General features: G+C 35.6%; 3 protein-coding genes across 3 annotated transcripts; 2 read left to right on the top strand and 1 right to left on the bottom strand.

Moving 5' to 3' along the window:
- Positions 3890 to 6767, bottom strand: LOC109223381 (the record flags this gene model as incomplete). The annotated part of the gene is given in 4 exon segments (XM_019387668.1): positions 3890 to 3953; positions 4710 to 4763; positions 5169 to 5211; positions 6358 to 6767. Coding segments are annotated over 4 exon segments (490 nt in total), but the record flags the coding sequence as incomplete, so codon positions are not given.
- On the top strand, positions 8861 to 11678 carry LOC109223384 (ferritin-2, chloroplastic). The gene is made up of 8 exons (XM_019387670.1): positions 8861 to 9239; positions 9897 to 9980; positions 10079 to 10139; positions 10274 to 10361; positions 10690 to 10751; positions 10940 to 11005; positions 11121 to 11184; positions 11276 to 11678. Exons 1-8 carry the CDS (start codon positions 8935 to 8937, stop codon positions 11326 to 11328), a joined length of 783 nt encoding a protein of 260 aa, XP_019243215.1. The 5' UTR covers positions 8861 to 8934; the 3' UTR covers positions 11329 to 11678.
- Positions 13986 to 26230, top strand: LOC109223383 (multiple inositol polyphosphate phosphatase 1-like). The gene is made up of 11 exons (XM_019387669.1): positions 13986 to 14287; positions 14933 to 15020; positions 21535 to 21828; positions 22165 to 22323; positions 23622 to 23762; positions 23873 to 23929; positions 24265 to 24403; positions 24933 to 25037; positions 25118 to 25308; positions 25589 to 25630; positions 25712 to 26230. The coding sequence occupies exons 1-11, from the start codon at positions 14166 to 14168 to the stop codon at positions 25874 to 25876; spliced, it is 1503 nt and encodes a 500-aa protein (XP_019243214.1). The 5' UTR covers positions 13986 to 14165; the 3' UTR covers positions 25877 to 26230.

A 26286-nucleotide genomic window follows, 5' to 3' on the forward strand; every position in this document is an offset into this window, starting at 1 on the left:
CTCTGAATTTACATCAGAAGGCTAAAAGGAATGCGGAAGAACGAATTGCTGATAGAAATTTGCGCCGTCGTACTAGATATGCGCAAATGTCACCCGAAAGAAAATAATTATTTTTGTCCCAACTACGAGATAAAAGAGCTAAATCGAAAAAACAAACACTCCTTCAACAGTCAAGTAATATAATAGTCTCATATCTCGAAGTTGATAGCCAACCTCGAAAGCAAAGTGCTCTTACAATTACGAATCCTTCATTACACCTTCAAGAAGGTTAGTAAACCGTATTTTTATCTTCCTTTTATGAAATATTTCTGTATAAATTATAATATTTGTTTGTACGAATAATGTATTGTGCAAATTCTCTAATTGTAGTGTGATCACGCCCAACTATGCCTTATAAAAAGGACTAAGCGGTTGCTGCAAATATAATCCGGTTTACAAGTCCGGAGTCGAATCCCACAGAGAACTAAGGTTTAGCTACAGCTGTTCACTATCACCAAGAAGACAAACTTGAACAATTCCTAACTTATAGATATTAAGATTCTTCTGTTTAACTAATTAACTAACAAATTAAAATAGTAAATTAACAACTAACGATACTGAGGGTTAGAGAAAAGATTAAGGAGGTCTAGAGTTATAATTTCCCCAATTGTCGGAATCCTTCCCGCTATATATGTCTTCTATAATTTCGCCTAAGTATTCTCTACCGATCATGAGCACTCTTATTATCGTAAATCTCTCCCGAGTAATTACGACAATTTACTAGACGCGCTCTCCCGAGCTACGCTAGCTGGCTTTTAATACAGCTCACTTCAGATCGCACCCAAGACTTCGTTATCCCTAATCCCGCCTTTAAACCCTCGGTTATTGATCCCTCATATACTTTGGGAGTGGTGTTGTTTAACAATTACCTAAATATGCACTCTCTCCCGAGTTATGCATACTAAATAGGCACAGCTAATTGAGAGCTCTTCAACCAACCACAATATAAACGTAGTTGAACAAATAGAGAAAAGCTATGGCTCAATTATATAAAAACATAACAAGAATTTATCCTACAAAAGGTTTTATCAAACTCTAGATAACAAATTAGCTATTCATAATAGTATGTAAAACTACAATACTAAAAGTCATAACCAACAATGAAAAATAGGAAGAGGAAGGAAAAAATTCGTAGAAGAATTCTCCGCCTTGCTCCCAATGTGTTCTTGCCTCCAAGGGTGTTGTCTAACCCTAAAGTAGTGTCTCCTGCCTCCTTAGGTCTAATTTGTGTCTAAAATATGTCCCCTCCCTCTCTTGGCTGGCTTCCTTGGTTTAATATTGGGTTTTTGGGCTTAAAATCCCGTATTTTGCACATAAGTCCCTGAAATTTCCGCCTCCTGCCGCGGTTTTGCCGCGGTCGCGGTGGAACCGCGGCCAAACATGCCCTCTGATTCTTCAGTTGTCCGCGACCATCTTCTACCTCGGTTCTGCCGCGGTCGCGGTGGAACCGCGATTTTTCACCCTGTTCCGTTTGGAATTTGGAAAAACGTAAAACATGAAAGTTGTAGCCCTTTGAGTTAGCTTTCCAACCGTATATTGTGGAGCCCAAATGGAGTTCTGAGAAAAAAGTTATGTCTATTTTATTAGACAGTGCGCAATATGCCTCCTCAAGTCTTCGTTCGTACTTAATTATCAAATTTGACCCCCGAACACGATCCCGGCTTAATTCCTTGAGCTTTTACTCAGACTTCAAAGCTTCAAATCACTTAAATTCATTCCATAACATCTATATAGCTCGGAATCACACCTACAAGGCATAAAACACACAATTAATGCAAAACACTAGCGATTAAAGCGCAAACTCAATTAAAGTGCAGTAAATTCGAGTGTAATAAGCGACTAAAATATGCAATTATAGCCTATCATCAGGGAGGTGAGAATTGTTGGTAGTTACACTGTGTAATTGCAAGGTTGCTTTTTAGTTTCTTTCCTCTTTTTTTTGTTTTTATTTTAATTTATTTTTTTTAACTTTTTATTTCTATTATTTTAATTTTTTAATTTTTTAATTTTATTTTTACTTTTTAGTTTCTTTTGAAATTTTAAAATATATATTTTTGTACATTATTTATCTTTTATTTCTCTATATTTACTTCTGTGATTCCATGTGATTGCTTATATTTTATTTTATATTTATTTTATTATTCTATTTTTTTAAACTACACCTCTTAATATTAGAAATAATGAGTCTTTAACAAACTTGACATATAATGAGTGATGCAATTAAAGTGGAATTTTGTTGTTGAATGTGGTTATAAACTTATCATGTTTCCTAATTATTAAGTTGGACGGGAACTTACTATTATTATGTTGGAATTTGACATATGTTAAACTATTTTATTTTTATTTTTTTGAATTTTGAAATTGTGTTATATTCATGGTTTCAATTTACTTGTTTTAGTAGTCAATGCTCACACTGCATGTTGTTCATTTTTTAGTTAGAATTGATAGATTAGTTTTGCCAAACATTTGAATAATGTTATGACATTATATTTGTAAATATTAATTTATTTTATCAAACATGAATTCCATGATGTTCTTACCAAACGTATATTTTATTTTTATAAGTATCTAAACTACATAGTATTAATTTAAAAAAAATATATAAATTATTTTTACAATATTAGTTATAAATATATGATTACTAAATTAATGTATATTCACGAAAAAATATACATCTTAAATACAAAATATAATATCATTTATACTTATAAAAATTTATAGGCATATATTTATTATATTAACTTTTAAGTTTTGATAATTACTTAATTTGAAATTTAATTTAACTGTGCAATTACACTTGTGCAACCAAACAGTAAACTTGTAATTACACTGTAATTACACTATGACAAACAAACATGCCGCCGTAATTATACAACTGTGTAATTACTAGGGTGTGTAATTACTACCCTAGTAATTACACCAATTCCAATTACAGGGTGGCTTTCCAAACAGACTCTTAAGTTAATGAAATTTAACATGTCTTCACCTACCAGTTTTCTACCATAACTTGAAAGGACACTTTCAGAATGGAAGGTAAAAGGAAGACATGTAGGGTGTGTGTTTTCCTTGGAAATTGTTATCTTGGAAAATAAGAGATTTTCTTACTTAATTTTCCGGTTTTTGGTTAGGTAGAGGTGATTAGGCAGGACATAGCGCTGCTCCACCTTACTGAGGACATGACCCTTGATAGGAGGGTGTGGAGGTCGAGGATTAGGCTAGAAGGTTAGTAAGTAGTTGATAGTTTCTCCTTTTTTTAACTGTAGTATTAGTAACATTCATGTCTCTTCATATTCTTAGATCTATATTATGTCATGTTCCTCCTCCTTCTTCTTCTTCTCCTCTAAACCGAGGGTCTATTGGAAATAGTCTTTCTACCTTCACTACGTAGAGGTAAGGTCTGCGTACAAACTACCCTCCTCAAACCCCACCTGTGGGAATATACCAGGTTGGTTGTTGTTGTTGTTGGTTAGGCAGCAGAAAATATTTTTGAAAAATATATAAGTTAGGCAAACACTATATGAGAAGAAATGAATAAGGGCGGGAGAGGGTGGTAGGTCGGGGTCTAGGGATCGGAGTGGCGATGTTAGAAGGGGGTGGCAAGGGGTAGGCCGCCGGGTGGGTGGGGCGTTGAGAAAGATTTTTGGAAAATAGTTTCCCTCCTTTTGATAGGGAAGTTATTTTTCTCCAATCGAAGGAAAATGAGTTCATGAGAAAAATGTTCTCTAAAATATTTAAGCCAACCAAACATGGGAAAATTGGAAAATAATTTCCTTCATACCAAACGCACCCGTTATGATGTAAATGTTGTTAATAAAGTGATCCTAGATATCCATAAGTTCAGGAGTATTACCTCCAACAGTGTTAGCCACAAGGGCACTACAACCCATTCCACAACGAGAATTACCACCACAGTCCTGCAAATGTAAGCATGTTCAAGTTAGAGTCATCTATGTAGTGATTGGACTGACATTTCTGGAAATCACTATCAAAGTCGACAATTTAAAAAATTTCACTTCTAAAAGACAAAATATTTCTATATATGGGCCTAACAAGCCCAAGCTGTATGTGACAAATAAAATGACTTGAAGATGCTTCACCATAAACAACAATTAAACAAACTTCATATATGTACATCTTGGTTATTATGTAATGTTCAGTAAGTTTGAGCAAAACATAAATGTATTGTAGCATAGTTGATAGTCCTCTAAAATCCCTCCCTAGACACCCAAAAATAAATTTATATATTTCCAGTGGCAAATCCAAAAAATTCGTCAAAATAGCAAATATTCAATCTATGATATTATGATAATAAGCAGAGTCTCTAATTTTCAAATGATTACTAGAAAATGAACTTATACGGTATTATCTAATCATCTGTATCCATCAACCAGTCCCCCTGGCCTCTCTCCTTGTATGTTAATAATTGTTTATTCTACGGCATTTCCTAGTTTCCAGAAATTAGCCTATAGACATCTGCAGCCCCACATTAGCTGTGTGTTTAGCAGCTACTGCCTACTAGAGTACTAGTTTCACAGAAGGCTAACTACTTTTCTGTCGCACATAATGACATAATACTCTACATTCACAGGGTAAAAAAGAGAATAAATTTGTCTTTTTATTGCATTAAATAATTGGCAAAGGAACACAGATGAAATTAGACAAGCACTTACCCAACAGTCAATACAGGTAGGAGGATCATGGTTGAAAATCATTGCATCACAAAGCTGCTCATATACAAAGAGAAAGCAAAGTGAGATTCACTGAAGTATTAGCAGCTCCCAAGTTTAACAAGTAATAACATCCAAAAGCTAAACATTTTTTTCTCATCACAAGATGTAACTCCCATGTTTATTAACGATATCATAGGTCAACTACATTATGCTTCCTAAATACACATACTGAAACCCATAATGTCTCATTCACAGAATTAATAGCAGCTACACATCATACTTCTGGTCCATACACCTCAGACAATTAGGAGCTTATAGGATACTTTCTTTTTCTTTCTGACAAAGGGGAGGTTATAAAATACTTAAGTATAAAATTAAATACTCAATGAGCAAGTCTCCAGAAGTCACTGTACAATGAAAATCAAACTAAGCATGACAGTGTAACCTGATGCAGCCAACCTGAAACCATAGCACAGTCCCATTAGCAGCCACCTTGTAGAACCTGAAATTATGTAGAAGTACAGATTACTTTAGTAAAAATGTCACCCCTCAATACACTAACAAAAGAAGAATTTCTTTAGGTTCAGTATCTATGCTACTATATATAAGTCCATTTCATTTTTGCCAAGTCTCATATTGGTTGAGGGAAGAGGTTTTGGACTTCTTATATTGTCCTGGGCAATCCTCCCAAGACAATCATCATGAGCTAGCTTTTGGGGTAGAGTTAGGCCCAAGGGTCATATCTTCACAATGGTACCTGAGCCAGGCCCATCGATCTTTGTTGTTCTGTTTCCCATGTTATGTTATCCACGCTTCAATTCCCACTTTCAGTCTTGGACGATTGAGGGAATGAGTTGTAGTCTCCTTATATGGTTTTGGACAATCCTCCCCTCATGAGCTAACTTTTGGGGTTGAGTTAGGCCAAGAGCCATATCTTCACGCATTTCAACACTTACAATTTGTCTTTTAAGGAAAATTAGAAGTTCTTTGGAACTAGAGTTCGCGAAATCACACACTTATCCTTACACAGACATACAAGTCTCTAACTAAACTAAGACGCTCTTGACGAACCCTTAACCTAATATAATTATAACAACAACTAAGCCTCAATCTCAACTAGTCGGTATATCCTATATGGGTCTTTCGCTTTAATTGTGTTCTGTTCTTAGCTACGACCAATCACATATACTAGAATAAAAGTTTCCCAACATATTCTTTTTCTTTTTTCTTATAACGATGGTGTCTGGCTAGCTTGCACGCACCTCAGACTATTCCGCCGAGTATCGCTACCTCCCACCAGCTCATATACTAGGTAATTCTACCACCAAGGCTTAGAACATACGAGAACAAATCAGCTATTTTTTTTATTTTTTTTTTTGCCTCCGCTAAGATTTGACCCTGAGATCTCATGGTTTTGTTCCCACTTCTACGTTATATCATCAGATGAAAGTATCAATCTGGGATCCAACAATTATTATTTCTCATATTTCATCAAATTACTGAACTATTATTCCCATATTTCACTATATAGCTTCCCAACTAAAATTGACGAAATGGGCCACATGAGCTAAAGTCGCAGTAACAGAAAAGGCGTGAGTTGTAGAAAAATAGCAAGTGAGCTACATAGAAATAGAAAGAGAGAAAGTACCCATCTTCACTGAGGATGCCATGAGGGAAATTACGAATTGGGGCTGTTAAGCTGTAATTATAAAGTTTATTATTCTGCTCAAAACTGAACTGGCACGTTGCATTGACCGAACGGAAGATGGCGGTGAATATTAGTGGAAGAAGAAGCAGAATGAGTGAATGGCGATTTGGGAAAATCGCAGCAATTGTCATTTCGTTTACGGGAATTTCATCAGCAATTTCTGGGTGGTAAAAATTTGCAGTAATTGAAGTTGCGTTTTCTTGATATTCAGACAAATGAAAGTTCGAATCTTGATTCTGGGACTTGGGCGAAACGAAAGATGAACTCATTCGGTTCACTGAGGGACTATTTCATTAAATTTTCTTTTATTTGTTCATAATACTTCTATTGTTATTTTACTAGTTATGTGCTTTGCACATAGGTTTGATTGATGGTTTGAAATAATTAATAACCCCTTCATAAAAGCTTACATAAGATAATATAATATTTGATTGACCGTATAAGAAAAAGATAATTCTCGTACAATATTTAGCTACGATATTCAAAAATATATGAATTAAATTATACTAAAATTTATATATTATTTTATGTAAAATAGAATATAAAATAAGAATATGTATATTAATAATGCAGGGATTAAACGATTAAAGATGAAAATACTTATAAGAGTAACTAGATGTAGAACAATAATCATCTCATTATTAATTATTGTATAACAATTCCTTCATTATTAATTTTCGGATAAATAATCTCTATATAACTAGTATGTGAATTAAGAAATATACTAGTTATGGCAACAAAGAAAACTTGGTTATGGCAAGAGGCTCCAAGAGAAGGAACATTGTTTCCAATTGTGGTGTAAAAATTGATGCTTGAGCTTGTCAAGATAGTATAAAGAATATTCCATTAGGATTGAATTTCTAATATGCTAATTACTGCTTATTGTTAGATACATCATGAGAAATTAGACAGATTGATAAAAAGTTTAAATTGAGTATATCTACTATTTATTACAATTAATGAATTTTTATATATAAATTTATGCATCGCGCATTGAGATGAATCCAACATCGTATATGTGTCAATTTCAGTTTTTTAGCTATATGAAGTTTAAGCAAGAAAGATTTAGATATTTGTGTACTCATATAAATTGGGATCTAGAATGGAGCCTTGAGCAAATAAAATTATTTTTGTGTGATCTATATGTAGAGGCGGACCCATTTGTATGGGTAAAGGGTCACCGAACCTGTAAACTTGGATGAAATCCTGTATATATATACATATATACCTTAAAAATAATTAATTTAAAGCAGTCAGCACCCTCAACACTAAAAGCCTTTAGGAGGCACTGGTTGAACAGAATAATATGCCCCGTCGCCTAAAAATTCTGAATCCGCCTGTGTCTGTATGTCACAATTCGAACTATAAAACTGATGGAGTGTCTCATAAATTGGGGAAAGAATTATAAGAAAATACACATGACTTCACACCATAACAAAAAATGGCCTATGTTTTTAAGTTTTACCCTACCTAGCCCATATTGTACATATTTTGAAAGCATTAGCAAATTCAAAATCTGTGTTCTTACAACCATTGCTTCTAAAAGCTATGGAGTTAAATTTGTGTTCTCACAACCGTTGCTTTCACTCTCTCTTCTTCTCACATCTTCCACATATGCTTCAAGGGGCCGTGTATTTTCTGATTCTCCCCTTGTTTGCAATGTCAGAAAATTGAAGAGTAGAAGTCCACCATTGAAGGTCATTCAAAGCTTTGCTTTCGAAAATAGGATTTTTTGAGTTTGTTAGTTGTTTGGATTGGGTGTTGTTCCAATTGATTGAAAATATCAGAAGGAGTTCAAAATTTAAATTTGAAGTGATTTGGAGTAAATTTGAGCAAGATTTGAGTTAAATTTCAGAAAAAAACGCAAGGTTGAAGACGAAATCAGTTTTTTGTATAATTATGTATAATCTTGTATAATAGTGTATATGAGTATATAAACACATCTCATATACTTTTATACACCTTTATACAAGCGTCTGTAGACGAACTTTTTCCACGATTTTCAGTTACAATTCTTGTTCAAAACCAGTCCAAATTTCCATTAAATGACTTCAAATTTTATATACAACCTCCTTATACTATTTCTAACAAGTCTAAATAACACCCACTCTAAAGTTTTCACAAAATCAAATTCGAAATTTAAATCCACATATTTAAGCTTGTTAAAAATCTAATATTCACCACCCAAATGGAACTGGTTTGTTGAACTAATATTTGAGTCACAATTACTTATTCAAAAATTACCTTAAAAGCTTGAGCAATCTTTTTTAAAAATTAAATAATAATTTCGAGAATCTATTGGAATTGAATATTGAGTATTAGCCTATTATTTTTGAACTAGTTGATTATAAATTGAAATATAGGCTATAAAATTGAAAAGTAGGTAGCCCAGTCAAATTTTCCCTAAATTGGGACCCAGGGAGTACATCATTTATCCTTTTTCTCTTCCTACAAACTGGTCATCTTTCTCTGGTTATACCGTCATTTTCTTTCCACAAGTGTTCCATATACATCGTCATGCTTCTAAAAGTAGCACCAGCTTTCGCCTTGTTGAATAGCCATGGGGAAAATCTAAGTCCCATGTTATCAACTTCTTCATATGTATCTTTTCTGAAGAATTTTTCTACAAAGAGTAGAAATGGATTATTAGTGGTTTGTGCTTCAAAGGGTTCGAACAGCAGCAAGCCTTTAACAGGAATCGTATTTGAGCCTTTTGAAGAGGTGAAAAAAGAGCTTATGCTTGTACCTACTGTTCCTCAAGCTTCTCTTGCTAGGCAAAAATACTCTGATCAATGTGAAGCTGCTCTTAATGAACAGATCAAGTGAGTTCTGTGACATCCCTAAGTTTTTTTTTTTTTTTTTTTGGATGATATTTTGGGTTTTAGATAAATTATTGTTGGAAAATATAAATTATTAAATAAGAAGCCCAACTAGTTTGGAGTTGAGGGTCTTTGTATTAAGACAAAATATAATTAAATGATTATTGGTATGCTCCCTATAATAATTTAAGTTTTTAGTTGAGATGGTATTAGGTAGAGGTCCCGAGTACGAACCTCCGCTCAATAAGTTCAATTATAAGTTGTTGTTGGTTTCTTATGTTTCAGATATGTTATACTTTGGTTTTTAGCTATTTATGATACTCTAGTATTTTAATTTATGTGAACCTATTTGATTTAACATGAAGTTTAAGAAAGAAATGAATACTTTTAAAATTTTTGGTACTAAACAAGTCATAATATTTGTGTGATTATAATTCTTTTGAAACTTATAGTGTTAAACGAGAGATTGTTTGTGTGGCTATAAAACCTTCTCATTGAGGGAGGGTAGAATAGGGAGTTTAAGTTAAGTTATTTTCAAATTTAGAACGAGGTAATTCTTTTTTAAACATATAAAAAAGGAAATAGCTTCACATAAAGTTAAAGAGACAGAGTACTATTTTACACTCTTTTTTTTTTTCTTTTTTTTTTTTGCGATTGCAGTGTGGAATACAATGTTTCATATGTTTACCATGCGATGTATGCCTATTTCGATAGAGACAATGTTGCTCTCAGGGGTCTGGCCAGGTAAAAGTTTTCAAAGATTTTCTCGAATTTGTGGTGCATTTTTTCATGACTTGTTAAATAGTAGTGTGTTATTATGGGTTATTGTTTTGTTTACTTAGGTTTTTCAAAGAATCAAGTGAAGAGGAAAGAGACCATGCTGAGAAATTTATGGAGTATCAGGTGTTTGACAGTTTGCCTCAATGAAAATTTGTTTTTTTTTTCTTTTTGCTTTTGGGGGTAAGGAAGTGGCAAATTATTAGAGATGGTTTTATACGTTAATTGAATTGGTTCTAACTTTGTGTTTCGTGGTTTAGAACAAGCGTGGTGGTAAAGTGAAGCTGCAGTCGATTTTGATGCCACTATCTGAGTTTGATCATGCTGAGAAGGGTGATGCGTTATATGGTAAGTTTTTTTCTGTTCGCTTATGTTCCTATTTTTGTAGTTAGACTATTTTTGTCTAGGTTTCAAGTTGCTAAAACTGTTTTCTGCTTATCAGGGGGAAAATTAATTATTTGGCAGAGGCCAGCATGTGTCTTGCATAATTTACTGAGAACTGAGTGCTTCTTTTATTTTTATGGCCTCGTAAGCTCACATGCCGAATAACTACTACGTCCCCTTCAATGGAATTTGTGGATTTGGAAATATTGAAGTTCTTGTGTTGTTACATTCTGAAAATAGCAGATTGAGCTTTCAGTTCCTTACCACATGCTTTGTTGAATTTATTCTTTAGCGATGGAGCTTGCACTTTCTTTGGAGAAGTTGACAAATCAAAAGCTTTTAAACTTGCACGCTGTGAGTTCTTCTACTATTCTTGTTTTGTTGTATCCTTATTCATTTGGATCAATTTTGGAATTGGCAACCATTGTGTTGGTTCCCATTACCAAAATTACAAAATAAAAAACCAGAAAGAATTATTTTTCACATTGTGGCTTTAGAATATGTCATTAATGCATTTTGGCTGATGTAACCTTTAAAAACAGGTAGCCACACGAAACAATGATGTGCAGTTGGCTGATTTTGTTGAAAGCGAGTACTTACGAGAACAGGTCTGGGTTCCTGAACTTGAGAAATACTATTTGTTTAACGGAGTTCTTGAGCTTTAAATACTAAATGCATATGGTGTATCAATGATACTGATTTAAGAAATGTTCTTCTTATTAGGTGGAAGCAATCAAGATGATCTCGGAATATGTGGCTCAGCTGAGAAGAGTGGGCAAAGGACATGGTAGGATCGCTCTCCCTTGTGAATAGCTTTTCATTAATTGCAGTTCCCATATCTGTTTATTAACTTTTCAACCTCTTCGGTTATAATTTAGGTGTCTGGCACTTTGATCAAATGCTCCTGCAAGAGGAGGAAGTTTTTGCATGATGGAGAAGATAGTCTTACTCCAACTTTCCATGTGTGCTCTGCCCTTTTGGAGGATGTTGTTTTGGGTATATGTTTGTATTAGCGTTGTCTATGATATATGGAGTGTCTTAGTAGCAGAAAATCCTGGAGTTGTGTACATATTGACCAAATAGATTTACTTATCTGTGCTACTATTACTCTTTTTAGTACTTGCTGGCATTTGAATCAGTTTAATCTTTCTATCATGATTGCTAGTTGTAGCTTGAAATCAAAGGTGTACCAGAGACGTTAAGTGTAAAGAGAAATTATCAGTTTTGTTTCTTGAAGGATGTTGGTTCAGTTGGAATAATAAATGATTGTATTTGAGGAGAGGTCGCTTTGTTTCCAGTGTTTGTTTCTGTGTTTCTGCAAATTATTGCAGGAAGGAGTCCAACACTCGTTCAGGTGAGTGAAAATAGGCGATATGACAGCCCTGGGATAATGAACTAGTGATGGTCTCTTGTTATGTGTTTGAAATTTGGATTCCCAACTTTGCTATCAGCCAGTCCTGGCTTCTTATAATATGATATCTCCAGTTTCTGTCTGAATTTTAGTTTGAACAGTTAGTAAGTAAGCGTTACAGGTTCACCGCAATGCATGTATTGCTTCCAACGTAAGTCTGGACTCAGATGGATATGCATTTATCATAACTGCATGAAGCATTGTGTTTTCCCCTCGCTCTGTGATCTGCGGAGTATGTTGCTGTTGCGTTTTGATACTTAAGTGATTCAATTAGTCTCATCTCTTTATGGATGTATATTTATTAGCAATTCATGTCATTCAATTGAAATTATATCCAATTATCATATGGTTGTTTTCAGGAGTTAGAGATCTGGTAATCAGATTCTAGCTGTGAAATAGTGATTCTTAATTATATACGGATTAAGAGTCTAATTAACACCTTCTAGTAGTACGAAGACGAACTTGGCTAATCAAACCACTTTATAATTCTATAATATTTATTTGTTTTGTTATATATAATAGATTGTCACTATACAAAAAATATACAAAATAGACTTTCACTATACAAAAAATATACGAAATAGACATTTCGGGCTATTAATGTAATATGTTTGGGCCGGAGGGACATTTCGGGTCAAAGGGAAAAAACATTGGCTATTAAAATTATAATAATATACCCAGTGTAATTTTATAAGTAGGGTCTAGATAGGTTAGTGGGGGGAAATGCACAATTAGCCACTAATAAGATATGTATTTACTTTTAAGCCACTGTTTAAAATATCTTTAGTCTTTAGCCACTGCTTTAATAAACTTTACCCGCCCGGACAAAAATACCCTTCTGCTCATAAAGTTCAGGACCAAGTGTCCTTAATTTATGAGCTTGTTACTGTAAGTTCAGGACTAGTTGTCTTTAATTTATGAGCTTGTAAGTCTAAGTTTAGGACTACATGTCCTTAACTTACTTGGAACTCGAAGTTCAGGACTACCCGTCGTTAATTTATGTGCTTGTAACTCTAAGTTAAGGACTACTTGTCCTTAATTTCTATGCTTGTAACTCTAAGTTAAGGACCAAGTGTCCTTAATTTTTGACCTTCCAACTCTAAGTTCAAGACCAAGTGTTCTTAACTTATGAGCTTGTTACTGTAAGTTCAGGACTAGTTGTCCTTAATTTATGAGCTTGTAAGTCTAAGTTAAAGACTATTTGGCTTTAGTTTTTGAACTTGTAACTCTAAGTTTAGGACTACCTGTCCTTAACTTTTGAACTTGTAACTCTAAGTTCAGGACTACATGTCCTTAACTTTTGAACTTGGAACTCGAAGTTCAGGACTACCTGTCCTTAATTTCTGTGCTTGTAACTCTAAGTTAAGGACTACCTTTTCTTAATTTCTGTGCTTGTAACTCTAAGCTAAGGACCAAGTGTCCTTAATTTTTGAACTTCCAACTCTAAGTTCAGGATCAATTGTCCTTGACACATCTGACTCCACAATCTGAATGTGTACCTCCAAATTCCAATGGTATAAGTTTATCTATTGGCCACTCATTTACTTGTTCCACTACAAACCCACTGACCTCTCATTCTCGATCTGGTAATCACATTTTCATCTTTATGTGATTCATCCTCTCCCATGGCCACGGAATCCTCTTCTGTAGAAGCATCGCCGGTATAAACACTGTATCTCCGTTTGGGAAGGAAAAGAAATAGAAGAAAGGGTAACACCGTCTTTTCATATTAATTTTAATAGATTAGTGGCTACTTTTGGTCAGCATTAAAAATGCTGGATAAAAGTAAATACCACTTTAAAAAATAGCTACCTCACATAATTTTTAATGTGTACACAGACCTTACTCTTATCTTGTCCAGCTAAAAAGGCTATTTTCGACATACCTTAGGCTCTACAAAAACAAAAATCATAGTCAGATTTTCCAAGTGGCTTCAAAATAACAACTCGTTACCGAGTGTCACAAAGGAAATAATTTCTTCTACTATCTCTCTTTTTTTTCAAAAAAACAAACTAAATCTATACCACATAAATTAAAAATCTTTAACTGTTCCAAATAAGAGGAGAAATGAAAGGTCTTTGGACTTTTGACACGTGTCAACAAGACATGATCCTAATTGTATCACCCGTGGACCCCAGAAGTTACACACACATAAATTGTCTGTCCGTCTTGATCTAACGGCCAATTAGAGTTGACCATTAGCGTATGAAATCTCGAGCCGCTTCTCAAAAAGCATGAACCTACTTAGCTTCTTGTCGAAGAAATATCCGCAAAGCATTCACAATAGAGAATCCACTATAAATAAAGCGCAACGATTCCTAAAAACCGAGGGAATCACGAACAAATAGAAAGAACAAATGTTGAAAAACTCCATCAGTATTGCTCTGCTACTACTGCTTGAAGTTCTACTAGCGATTGCGATACACACAAGCGCTGATAAATCCTTCGACGTCCGTCAACATCTGTCAACTGTTTCGAGGTCTCTCTCTCTCTCTCTCTCTCTCTCTCTCTCTCTCTCTCTCTCAATTTGAAATACTGTTAAAGAGAAATGTGATTCGATATATCCAGCAATTGTTCTAATTTTGAGCTATGTGAATCGAAGATTTAAAGTTGCAGAGTACAACTGTATCCACTATGCGGTATGAGTGTGGACTAATATCACTATGGATTTTAGTTCTATATACTGATAATGTAATTTTTCTTTTACATTATCATTAATTTTAACATGTGACGGCAGGTTAGTTAACAATTTTGCCAAAATAGCAATTGTTAGGTCTAAGAGATTTAGCTGTAATTAACTAAGTGACATGATTGTGTAATATTTTTATATTGTTTGTGCGTAGAACTTAAACTTAATAAAATATTTATAGTTTGAAGAGGATTCAAGTTATATAGACTGTGTGGAAACTAATTACATTGTTAAGTAATTTGACTTGTTATAGCATGTTACCGATGTTCTTTTCAGGTTACTAATCAATCTTATTATAGAGTTGCTGCAATAACCTATTAGACGACTTGATTGTGTAACATAAATGACATAGAATTTAAAAGAAAATAATTCATTCAACATATTCCATTGTTGAATTACGCTGTTGATTTACTTGTCTATTGGTTTCGCGTGCAGATACGATATTGTGAAGGATATATCTGACAATTCCTTTGTACCTTCCCAAATTCCAGATCAATGTACTCCGATTCATTTGAATCTTGTGGTGAGTCTTTGTTTTAGTGTTTCTACTGGTCCACTTTTCTTCTTGTGGTGTCAAATGCGAATTGATTTAGAAATTTTAAGTTGTAGTTGTTGTATTTTTTTTAAGAAAAGGGCAGCTTCGTGTATGAAGCTTCCTGCGTTCGCGTAGCATTTGAGGAAGGGGCCGTACCCCAAAGGGTGTGTGATGGAGGCAGCCTACCCCGATTCAAGCGTTAATGGATGATTCCATGACTTGAATCCATGACGTCACAAAGAGACAAATTTACCATTGCTTTGTGGCTTTCTTTCAGTTGTGTTATTTTCTGTTATTTGATTTTTTTTTGGTAACTACATGGAAGCTTTTCATTGCCTATGCTGAATAGGAAATCTGTGTTTAATAATATTATCCTTATTATTCCTCTGAATCTGAAAGAACTATAACAGTCATGGAAATTGTGGATATGTGTGCGTAGGGTGCATCAACACTATATCACCTTGTCTTTATACTCTAGGCCTCAGAGTACATTTTGATATTTTCTCGACTTCATTGAATAATACAAAAGTTTAGGCTGCCATTGGAAGTCTATCTGCGCCAAGTTGGAGCAATATTTTGCTTATTACTTATTTATTTTTTATCACTGTGGTGCTTGGGCTAGCACGGCCTTGGACGCTTCTCGACTAGTCCACTAGGTACCTGTTAGCTTCCATCAACATACGTACCGGGAACCAAGATTTAGACAAAATGGAGAAATCACCTAGTATTGCTTTGGCTAGAATGCAAACCTTAGCTCCTAAGATTGTCACTCCAGCTCTTCAGCCGGTTGGCCATTCTATTGTGTTGGAATATAAAGCAAGAAACGAGCAAAGGAATAAATGAGATATTAATATGCTGCTCATCATATTTTATTCAATAATCAAAGCCATATTTATACAAGAATTTTTAACTGAAAAGCTCTAAAGAAAAGCAGAAAATCAGCTGCAGATTATCCCTAACAAATAGCAACAGAAAGATAAGATTCTGCTAACAGTTACAAGGCTTATTTATCTCAACAACTTCCTTGCTTTGAGCAGATTTTGAACTTCAGCAGTTATGCAAAATTTCCAGCTGTTGAGCCAGTAACTTCAACACTCCTCCTTGACTCAAGAGCAACAACACCAAGTTTTTCTCTAAGAAATTCAAATCTGGATCTAGGTAGAGCCTTAGTTAAAATATCGGCAATCTGAAATTCGCTTTTGCAATATACTAAAGCTACCTCTCCATTCTTCTGCACTTCTCTTAAGAAATAAAGCTTAATCTTGAAATGTTTTGTCTTCCCATGGAACACAGGATTATTTGCAATAGAAATTGCAGCTTGATTATCAACAAAGATTCCAGTGCTCTTCTTTTGCTCCATGTACAAATCTGCCAGCAGTTTCCTAACCCAAAGAGCCTGATTCACAGCTGATGCAGCTGCAACATACTCTGCTTCAGCGGTAGATTGAGCAACTACATCTTGCTTCTTTGAACACCAAGAGAATGCACCAGAACCAAAACTGAAACAATAACCTGAAGTGCTTCTCATATCATCTAAGCAGCCCGCCCAATCGCTATCAGAATATCCATGAAACTGAAACTCTAAGGCTCTTTTGAACATGATGCCAAAATTAACAGTACCTTTGACATATCTAATAATACGTTTAGCTGCTTGAAAATGAATTTCACTGGCACAGTGCATATACCTCGAAAGTAAACTCACAGAATGAACAATATCTGGCCTCGTTGCAGTCAAGTACATCAGGCCACCTATCAAGCTCCTGTAAAGTCCTTCATCAATCTTTTCAGCTCCATCTTCTTTGCAAAACTTCTCCTTTTGATTCATAGGAGTTGTCATAGGCTTGCAATCTTCCATTTTGAACTTTTTCAGTATTTCTTTGGCATATTTCTGCTGGCATATAAAAATCTCATTTTGTTTTTGCTGAACTTCCATCCCAAGGAAGTAGAACATCTCACAAAGGTCTGTCATCTCAAAGACCTCCTTCATTTCAGTCTTAAACTGACTGATTAAGTCTGAACTGCTACCTGTAACTAATAAATCATCAACAATATAGTGAGATAATAATTAAATATGTTTCTTCCTTCCGGATATACAGTGTGGATTCACTCAAACTTTTCTGAAATCCTAAACTGAGAAGATGGGCATCAATCCTACTATACCAAGCTCCAGGAGCTTGCTTCAACCCATATAATGCCTTCTTTAATAGATATACCTTGTCTTCTTTACCTTTCACAGAAAAACCTTCAGGTTGCTCTACAAAGATTTCTTCTTCAAGGTGACCATTGAGGAAGGCAGATTTCACATCAAGTTGGTGGATTTTCCATCCATGTTGAGCTGATAAAGCTAGTAGCATTCTCACTGTATCCAAGCGAGCAACAGGAGCGAAAGTTTCTGAAAAATCCACTCCAAACATTTGCGCATACCCTTTCACAACTAGTCTGACCTTGTAGTTGTTTACGGAACCATCAGGGTTGAGCTTGGTTCTATAAACCCACTTGACTCCAATAGCTTTCTTTGATGGTCTATCAACCAGCTCCCATGTGTTGTTCTTTTCTATCATTTTCAGCTCCTCCTGCATTGCAGTCCTCCATTTCTCATCTTTTGCAGCTTCTGGAAATCTTGCAGGTTCTAAAATAGCAACATTACACCTTTGGTATATATCAGAAAGTGGTCTTGTGCCTCGGATAGGTACATGATCAACATCTTCATCCGGAAACTCTAGATTTTTCTGTTTTTCACCATCTTTCCAGTTCCAGGTGTCATTCTCCAAGAACTTGACATCCCTGCTAACGACGACTTTGTCATTTTGAGGTTGATAGATCCTGTAAGCTTTTGAGATACTGCTGTATCCTACAAAAATTCCAGGTTCAGCCTTTTTATCTAGCTTATCTCTTTTCACCTGAGGTACATAAGAGAAACAAAGACAACCAAAAACTTTCAGATTTGTTAGCATACGTTTGTAACCAAACCAAGTCTCAAAGGGAGTCTTCTTCTGCAAAGCTTTGGTTGGCAATCTGTTTAGCAAAAACACTGCAGTATTTGCAGCTTCTGCCCAAAATTGCTTAGGTAACCCTTTTTCATGGAGTAAACACCTTGTCATTTCCATTAAGGTCCTATTTTTCCTCTCTACTACTCCATTTTGTTGAGGAGTGTATGGCGCCGTTAGCTGATGCTCAATTCCCGCTTCATCACAAAACTTGTTAAACTTTTCCGAAGTATACTCAGTTCCATTATCTGTTCTTACCATCTGAATTTTGCAGCCACTCTGATTTTCCACCAAAGCCTTATATTTCCAAAATACACCGGCAACCTCAGATTTAAAATTTAAAAAATAAATCCAACAATATCTGGTGCAATCATCAATAAAGGCAATGTAGTACTTACTGCCCTTCAAAGATGGTGTTTTTTGAGGTCCACCTACATCTGTGTGAATAAGTTGCAGCTTCTGTTTTGCCCTCCAAGATGACTTCTGAAAAGGAAGCCTAGTTTGTTTTCCATACTGGCAAGCTTCACAAGCAGGTAGATTTTTCTCAATGCTTGGAAGACCTTCTGCTAGGTGATTTTCTTTCATGAAAAGTATTGCATCATGATGGAAATGTCCAAGTCTTTTGTGCCATAGTTCTGAGTTATTGGCTAACTGGACAACTGCGGCTTGTTCCTCCTCCAGCAGATTCAAGGAAAAACTTTTGCCTCTCATCTTGACCTTGAACAACTCTTTGTTATCAGCATCCTTGATCAGACACGCTTTATCTTCAAACAACAACTTGAAACCATTTTCAAGTAGGTGCCCAACACTTGAGAGGTTTCGATCAAGATCGGGAACAAAAAGAACATCAGTTATAAGTTTCAAACTTGTAAGGCTTTCAATTGCGACGGTTCCTCTGCCTTTCTCATCGAGTAATTCTCCGTTTCCAATCCTGACTTTGTCGATGACAGAGCGATCTAGCTCTCGAAAGAGCTCTTGATCATTGGTCATATGATTTGTGCATCCGCTATCAATTAACCAGCTTTCAGAACTGTTGTTGCTAGCAAAACAAGTTGCTACAAATAACTGTTCTTCTTGATGTTGATTTGCAGCGGCATTGGCTTCCTCATTTGTGGTTGTGACTTGCATACCCTCTCAACATGGCCTAGTTGACCACATTTGTTACACTTGATATCTGGTCTCCACCAACATTTTTGTTGAGGATGATTTGTCTTTTTGCAATGAGGGCAGGGTGGATGGGCTCCTCCTTGATTGTTATTGTTATTGCTTTGCCTTTGCTTCCTGTTCTTTTTCCTGCCTTTGAATCATTGTTCTGTGATTTAGCTTGAAAAGCTCCTTCGACAGAACTTTCCTTCCTCATTATTCTCCTTTGCTCCAATGCCTGCAAAGCTTTAACAAGCCTGCAAAGCTTCAAAAGTGGCCTTGGAAGATGGTTTGGAAGACTACAGTCCCAACAAAAGTAGCATGTTTTGGTTGGCTAGTAGCACATGAAGCATGTCTGACTCAAGAAAATTTGATGAGAAGGGGTTGGATAATGTGCAGCAGGTGTTACTTGTGTGAGAAAGCTTGTGAATCCGTGGACCGTCTTTTTTTGCATTGTGAATTTACTTGGCAGGTGTGGTCCATGTTCACGGCTAACTTTGGCATCCTTTGGGCAAGTCCTAAGAAATTCAGGAATATATTAGAGTGTTGGGAACCTGCATGTCCAGAAGCATCCTTAAAGAAGTTTTGGAGAGATATTCCTCTTAGCATAGCTTGGACGATATGGAAAGAAAGAAATAATAGGTGTTTTGAAGGCAAGAAGGAGCAACTGCAATATGTGAAATACAGTTGTTTACATTATTTGTACTATTGGAAAGATGGAAATGTTGTTATGAATTTTCATGATATGCTGGACATGCTAGACCGCTTAGGATTTTAATGTTTTTAAGCCAGCAGTATCCTTGTATTTTTACAGTATCAGCTTGATACTGTTTTTAATAAAATCTTCACCTTATCAAAAAAAAAAAAAAGTTCTGCCAAGGTGATAGTTGACAGATCTTTGGAATTCTCTAAAGAAGAGATCGTGGCTTCATATTTCTCAGGCAGTGTTACAAGAATTTTTTGAACAAATCTTTCATCATTAAATTCCTTACCAAACAATCTCACCTTGTTGGCTATGTCAAGCAATTGGTCTGAATAATCCATTATAGTTTCTGATTCTTTCATTTTCTTCATTTCAAATTCTCGAATTAGATTCATTACTTGCATATTCTGCACTCTTTCATTTCCTTTGTATTCTTTTTTGAGATACTCCCAAATTGCTGCTGCAGATTGCATTTGCATAATTCTGGTGAGAATTGAAGGTGATACTGTAGAGAAAAGACATGCTTTAGCTTTGGCTTTCCTTGTCTTTTTCTCCTTGTGAATTTTTATCTGATTAATTGTTGGATTATTTCCAAGAGGAGTTACCTCGTAGTCCTCTTCTACTGCTTCCCAGAGATCCAGTACTTCAAGATGAACTGTCATTCTAATTGCCCAAGCTTGATAATTCTCACCATTGAAGACTGGTGGAGTTAAGAAGCTCGATTCAAAATCCATTTTCTATAAACTATTTAAGATAACAGTTTAAAGAATGTATTGTGAAGTGCTTTGGGTGGAAGAATTGGTATTTGGTTCACTCTCTACTCACAAGGCTCTAGATACCAATCTGTTGGAATATAAAGCAAGAAACGAGCAAAGGAATAAATGAGATATTAATATGCTGCTCATCATATTTTATTCAATAATCAAAGCCATATTTATACAAGAATTTATAACTGAAAAGCTCTAAAGAAAAGCAGAAAATCAGCTGCAGATTATCCCTAACAAATAGCAACAGAAAGATAAGATTCTGCTAACAGTTACAAGGCTTATTTATCTCAACAACTTCCTTGCTTTGAGCAGATTTTGAACTTCAGCAGTTATGCAAAATTTCCAGCTGTTGAGGCAGTAACTTCAACATATTGGGGAGTGAAGCAATCAGAAAATCTTAATTCTGTTAAGATTTGGAAGATGCTAAGTATATAATACTGAAGGAAAGTTACAGAGGGTATCCCATAAATCTAGATTGCTATTAAAGTCACATCTAATTCACCAAATGATTCTAGCTCAAGATAACTCTAACCTATTAGTAGCTACAAATCTGTACGACTACTCAAAAATTTGAACAGGATTGTCCTCCATTTTTGAGTGTCCTGTATCTTGTCCTACCGTTCTGTTTCATTCTAAATGTAGGTTCAAGCTTCTTCTCATCCATGTCGATTACTATTTTGGAACTTTATCTGCCTTCCATTTTCCCTTTTGAGCTTTATAGTGGAAAATACGTAGATATTAGTTGCTCGTAAAACTTGCACAAATGTGAATTTAGGGGTTCTCTTATATAAATTGTTCTTGATATAAAAGGAAATATATGATTGTTTCTCTCAGGTAATGCTATGTTCATAAGAGATAGTTCTATATTGATTCATCTTAATGGGTGACTTCTTATTCGGTAGGCACGGCATGGCACTCGTGCTCCGACCAAGAAGAGGATAAGGGAGTTAGAAGCCTTGGCTGGTCGACTGGAAGTCCTTGTACGTGATGCTAAGGAACAGAAGCAGTCTTTGGATAAAATTCCTGCTTGGTTAACAGGATGGAGCTCTCCTTGGAAGGGAAAGCATACGGGTGGAGAGTTGATCCGTGAGGGCGAAGAAGAGTTATATCAGCTTGGTATCAGAGTCCGAGAACAGTTTCCAGACCTGTTTAGTGATGAATACCACCCTGATATATATTCAATCAAGGCTACCCAGGTTAACAGATCAGTTATTTACTTTTTAAAATCTGCCAAGTAATCATCACTTTAAGGGTCAACACACTTATTGTTAGAGTGGTTTTATTACGCATTGCCTCACAACGCTTTCCGAATTGCACAAGTTCTTCCTTTACCCACCAAAGCACATGTTCATTTCTTCATCAAGTGATGGATCAAAGGATTCTGCTGCTTTAAGATTCTTTTTGATTTGCAAGATTATAGAACTTGTTAGCATTCCTGTCTTCCTTATAACTGGTAGTCATCTGATTCTGTCCCAATTTCTTGCTAGATCATGCGTAACAATAACTCTTGACTGTGATAGCGATATTTATAGGTTCCTCGGGCATCAGCTAGCGCTGTGGCATTTGGAATGGGGCTGTTTAGTGGAAAAGGGAAGCTTGGGCCCGGGGCTCATCGAGCTTTTGCTGTTACCAGTGAAAGCCGTGCAAGTGATATAGTTCTGAGATTTCATGATTGTTGTCAAAACTACAAGGTATGCTTGCAAATTCTATTTGGTGGCTGTCTTTAGTAGGTAACTTCAAATACAATTTGCAATTGGTAATTCTTTTGAGTTTTTTCTTGTTTGTTGGGGCTTGATTTTATAGTTGTGAGTACATTAGACCTGGAAACTAGTGCATTGAGCATCTCTAAGTACAACATATTCCAGTTTCCATTTTCAGAATTGTTTGAACCTGACTTCAAAGGCCCATTTTTGTGGTTGATCTTTTTTCTTCTTCTGACTTTAAAAGGAGTAATTGATAACTGCTTCCATGATCAAGTGTGTATGAATCCAAGTCACTGTTTACTCTGGCTATTATATCTAGTACCTCAAGTCCCAACCATCTGTACTTTATATAAATTCAATCAAATCATGCACTGAGAGCTGACATATCACAAGAGAATTTAAGTTCTTTATTACTCTGATATGCCTAGTGGTATTATTTGGAATTCAGCACTAAAAATGGTTTGCTCGCATAAAGTGGAAGTCAATTTTTCCCAATTGAATCTACCTCTTTCCTTAAAAACGGTTTGCTCGCATAAAGTGGAGGTCAATTTTTCCCGATTGAATTAACCTCTTTCCTTAACTGACAAAGTTCCCATCTCTTTATAAAGCAGTGCATAAAATGGATAACATTAGAAAATTTGAACTTTGATCAGACATTCATTTTTCAACAAACTCACTTCCTCTCATCCAATCATTATTTTGAACATACTCCCTACTAAACCTTATTTTTGAACGTATCTCCTAACAATTTCCAGTAGGGTCTCTTCTCTAGTTAATTGAGGCAACAGAAATGGGTTGGAAGGAGTTGTAATGAAGAATCATGGGAAACATTTTCTTTTCCTCATTACTGTGAATCCAAGAAAAGACCCTTATCCAGATTTTGAGTTGCTAGTTATCGAGAATGATAATAATAGCAGTTACTAGGAGATACATGCCACCAATAAAGTGTAATCTTGTCTGTGTTAATAGAAAAAGTGCTTAAGTCCTTAGGGCATATTACCAATTTAAAAATTGAAACAGAATTAAAAAAAAAAAAAAAGGAACTCCTTGCAGAATATTTATGACTTAGGTGTCAAAATATTATTTCAGCTATTCAACGAGGTATTTAGTATCAAAGGCCTTGATTATTCACTATTTTCTTGAATTGCACCTCCAATATCCTATCTTCCCCTCCCTGCATTTTCTGCTTTTCCTGCACCTACTTGTATTACTGCTGATTTGGTTTCTTTCTGACATGTGTGTACACACTAATGTTTGATTTACGTGACATTTCTTTTTGGTGGCAGGATTTTAGGAAAAGTCAGAAGCCAACTGTAGAGAAGCTCAAAGAACCTATATTAGATGAAATTACTCATGAACTAGTGAGGCAATATGGGCTTAATTTTACTAAACAAGATGTATCTTCTTTATGGTTTCTCTGCAAACAGGTTAGTATTGCAATTATTAGTGTTCCAGTGGTGCTAAACCTTTTGCCTTTTCTTTTTTATTTGTTTTGATCTGGGAATAGTTACTTGTCTCTAATTGACAACTCCTACAGGAAGCTTCCCTGTTGAACATCACCAATCAAGCTTGTAGTATATTCAGGCCATCTGAGGTACTTTAAGTTAATCCCTTTTTTCCATGGTTCCTCTTGGACTTAATAAGCAGCAGAGAAAGGGAGGAGGGGTTTGTAGGTTCCTAGGTTTTGGTAGTTTTAGTTCTGCATTATTACGTTGTAAGGAGCTCTCCTTTGTTTATCTTAGGTCATAACTGGGGAAGTTGGGACCTTAAGAGTGATTAGGCTAACTCAATTGATGTTTTGATTAGAAGGTAGTCGGCCCTTGTTATAAATGGATTTCTCTATTATACAATGTATCTCCAGCTCTTCATCGGGATAGGAAGTTGAGTCCTTGTTGTTTCCATCCATCCTTATTGACATCATTTTTTTAGGTTTCTTTGTTGGAATGGGCCGATGATTTGGAGTCGTTCATACTGAAGGGCTATGGTAATTCACTAAATTACCGAATGGGAGTCCCGCTACTTGAGGATGTAATTCAATCCATGGAACAGGCAATCAAGGCTAAAGAAGGTAACATAATTGAATTAGCATTATCTTGTTGTCTTACTTTCCCCGTCCAACAAGATTTTAGAGGAAGAGATAATTGGGAAAAAGGTGAAGCCAACCCCCTAAAACTTGTGTACTCAATCTACAAGAGTCGCTAGATATAGGATGTGATATCTCTCCTTATTAAAAGGAGGCCAAGGATTTCTCTCCTTATTAAAGAAAGGCCAAGTCAACTTCATTATATGTTATATTTCCCATAACCTGTTAACTTTACTGATTCTGTTCTTATTCCACGACTCTATTCCCGGGGTTATTGAGCTATCCCTTCAACTTCTAACTAGAGGATAGTTGGATAAGGTTAGAAAGTGGAGCCTTTAAAATACCAATTACTATTTTGTTTAATTATACCAATTATTTGGTATTGTTATTTGTTAGTAACTAGTACCTTCCATTATTGCTCACATTCATCTCTCTAGAAATCATTTTGCCTATACATATCTTTATGGAAGCTATATCTGGTGTTCTTCGTTTCATGTGCATTCTCCTCCTTTAGAAGGATATGCTTCCGGGAGCTATGAAAAGGCAAGACTACGTTTTGCTCATGCAGAAACTCTACTTCCTTTTTCATGCTTGCTTGGGCTCTTTCTTGAAGAATCTGGTGAGTGTTTATCAATAGGATTGTTTTAGGCTTCTACTGCCTCCGGTTTCTTAATCAATTAAATGCACTGAATGTTGTAGAATTTGAACTAATACAAAGAGAGGAGACGTTGCAATTCCCTCCTAAGCCTCCTGCAAAGAGAAACTGGCGGGGAAGTATTGTGACACCTTTTGCTGGAAATAACATGCTAGTCCTGTACAACTGCGTGTCAAATAACTCAAGCAAGTACTTTGTGAAAGTGCTGCACAATGAACGTCCCATTCCTATTCCAGTAAGTTTTCTGATCACATTCTTGTGAACATGAACATTGGTGGTCTTTCTTTTCGGATCTAGATCAGCCGGCCTACAAGTTTTTTTCCCTTTACTTTTCATTTTCAACTCTTGAAAAAAGTTTCAATGGCTGTGATGTCCAGTCTTCCAACTTGTGCCACAAGTGACGCAAATTCATTCCTTTGGAGGTTTCAAAGGCTGCATTCTCAAATTTTCATGATATTATTTGTTCCCCTTTTCTGTTCTAAGCTTTTGATGCTTCGATTTCTCTTTGCTCATAGGGTTGCAATGGCTCAGATTCCTGCCCATTTGAAGTATTTAAGGTACAACTTCTACATTTCACTAGAGGATTCAATTTACTGTTACATTGGCCATCTCTTACTCGTTACAATGCGTTCCTCCAGGAAAGAATTGTTGCTCCTCACTTGAAACATGACTACAACGCGCTTTGCAACGTAAACTTGGAACAAAAAGAGAAGAATTCTGCCCCCAGCAAGTTATCACAAATGTTTAGTTGGTTTTTCTCCCTAAGAAATGTTGTTACACCCGCTCAGAATGTCGAGCTGTAACAACTATTACGCCTCAATTTCAAGCATTGGGGAACTTTGATCTGTGTGTTTTATAAGCTGATTCAACCAGTGGCTAGCATGTGCCTTGGTGTGGTACAATTTCCAAGGTAACTGTCTTGTATAATCAAGTTTTTTGGTGACTGGTCTAACCATAGGGTAGCCAAAATGGAATGTATTCAATTACATAGTTTATAGTAGTAGTTTTCACTTCCAAAAATGTAATGCTCCATTCTTGTAGGTCCTTTGATTTCCCTTCATCCTCCGAAGATTGAATTACTTTGTGGATGTATAGAACAAAAACAGTTTGCTGAAGTCCTAATATGGCAAGTTTTAGATACACAATTGATCTGAAAATTGACCCATGACTAACAATAGAGCTGCATTAAAAAATGGTAAAAGGCTATTGGTGT

This window comes from Nicotiana attenuata, chromosome 3 (assembly GCF_001879085.1).
Source record: "Nicotiana attenuata strain UT chromosome 3, NIATTr2, whole genome shotgun sequence".
Lineage (NCBI taxonomy): Eukaryota > Viridiplantae > Streptophyta > Magnoliopsida > Solanales > Solanaceae > Nicotiana > Nicotiana attenuata.

Excerpts from the sequence above, each read along its gene's own strand:
- LOC109223384 (XM_019387670.1), top strand. The coding sequence starts at position 8,935 with ATGCTTCTAAAAGTAGCACCAGCTTTCGCCTTGTTGAATAGCCATGGG. Across the intron at positions 9,240-9,896 it reads GCTCTTAATGAACAGATCAA|TGTGGAATACAATGTTTCAT; the intron begins GTGAGTTCTGTG and ends TTGCGATTGCAG. Across the intron at positions 11,185-11,275 it reads AAGAGTGGGCAAAGGACATG|GTGTCTGGCACTTTGATCAA; the intron begins GTAGGATCGCTC and ends GTTATAATTTAG.
- LOC109223383 (XM_019387669.1), top strand. The coding sequence starts at position 14,166 with ATGTTGAAAAACTCCATCAGTATTGCTCTGCTACTACTGCTTGAAGTT. Across the intron at positions 14,288-14,932 it reads CATCTGTCAACTGTTTCGAG|ATACGATATTGTGAAGGATA; the intron begins GTCTCTCTCTCT and ends TTTCGCGTGCAG. Across the intron at positions 15,021-21,534 it reads CGATTCATTTGAATCTTGTG|GCACGGCATGGCACTCGTGC; the intron begins GTGAGTCTTTGT and ends CTTATTCGGTAG.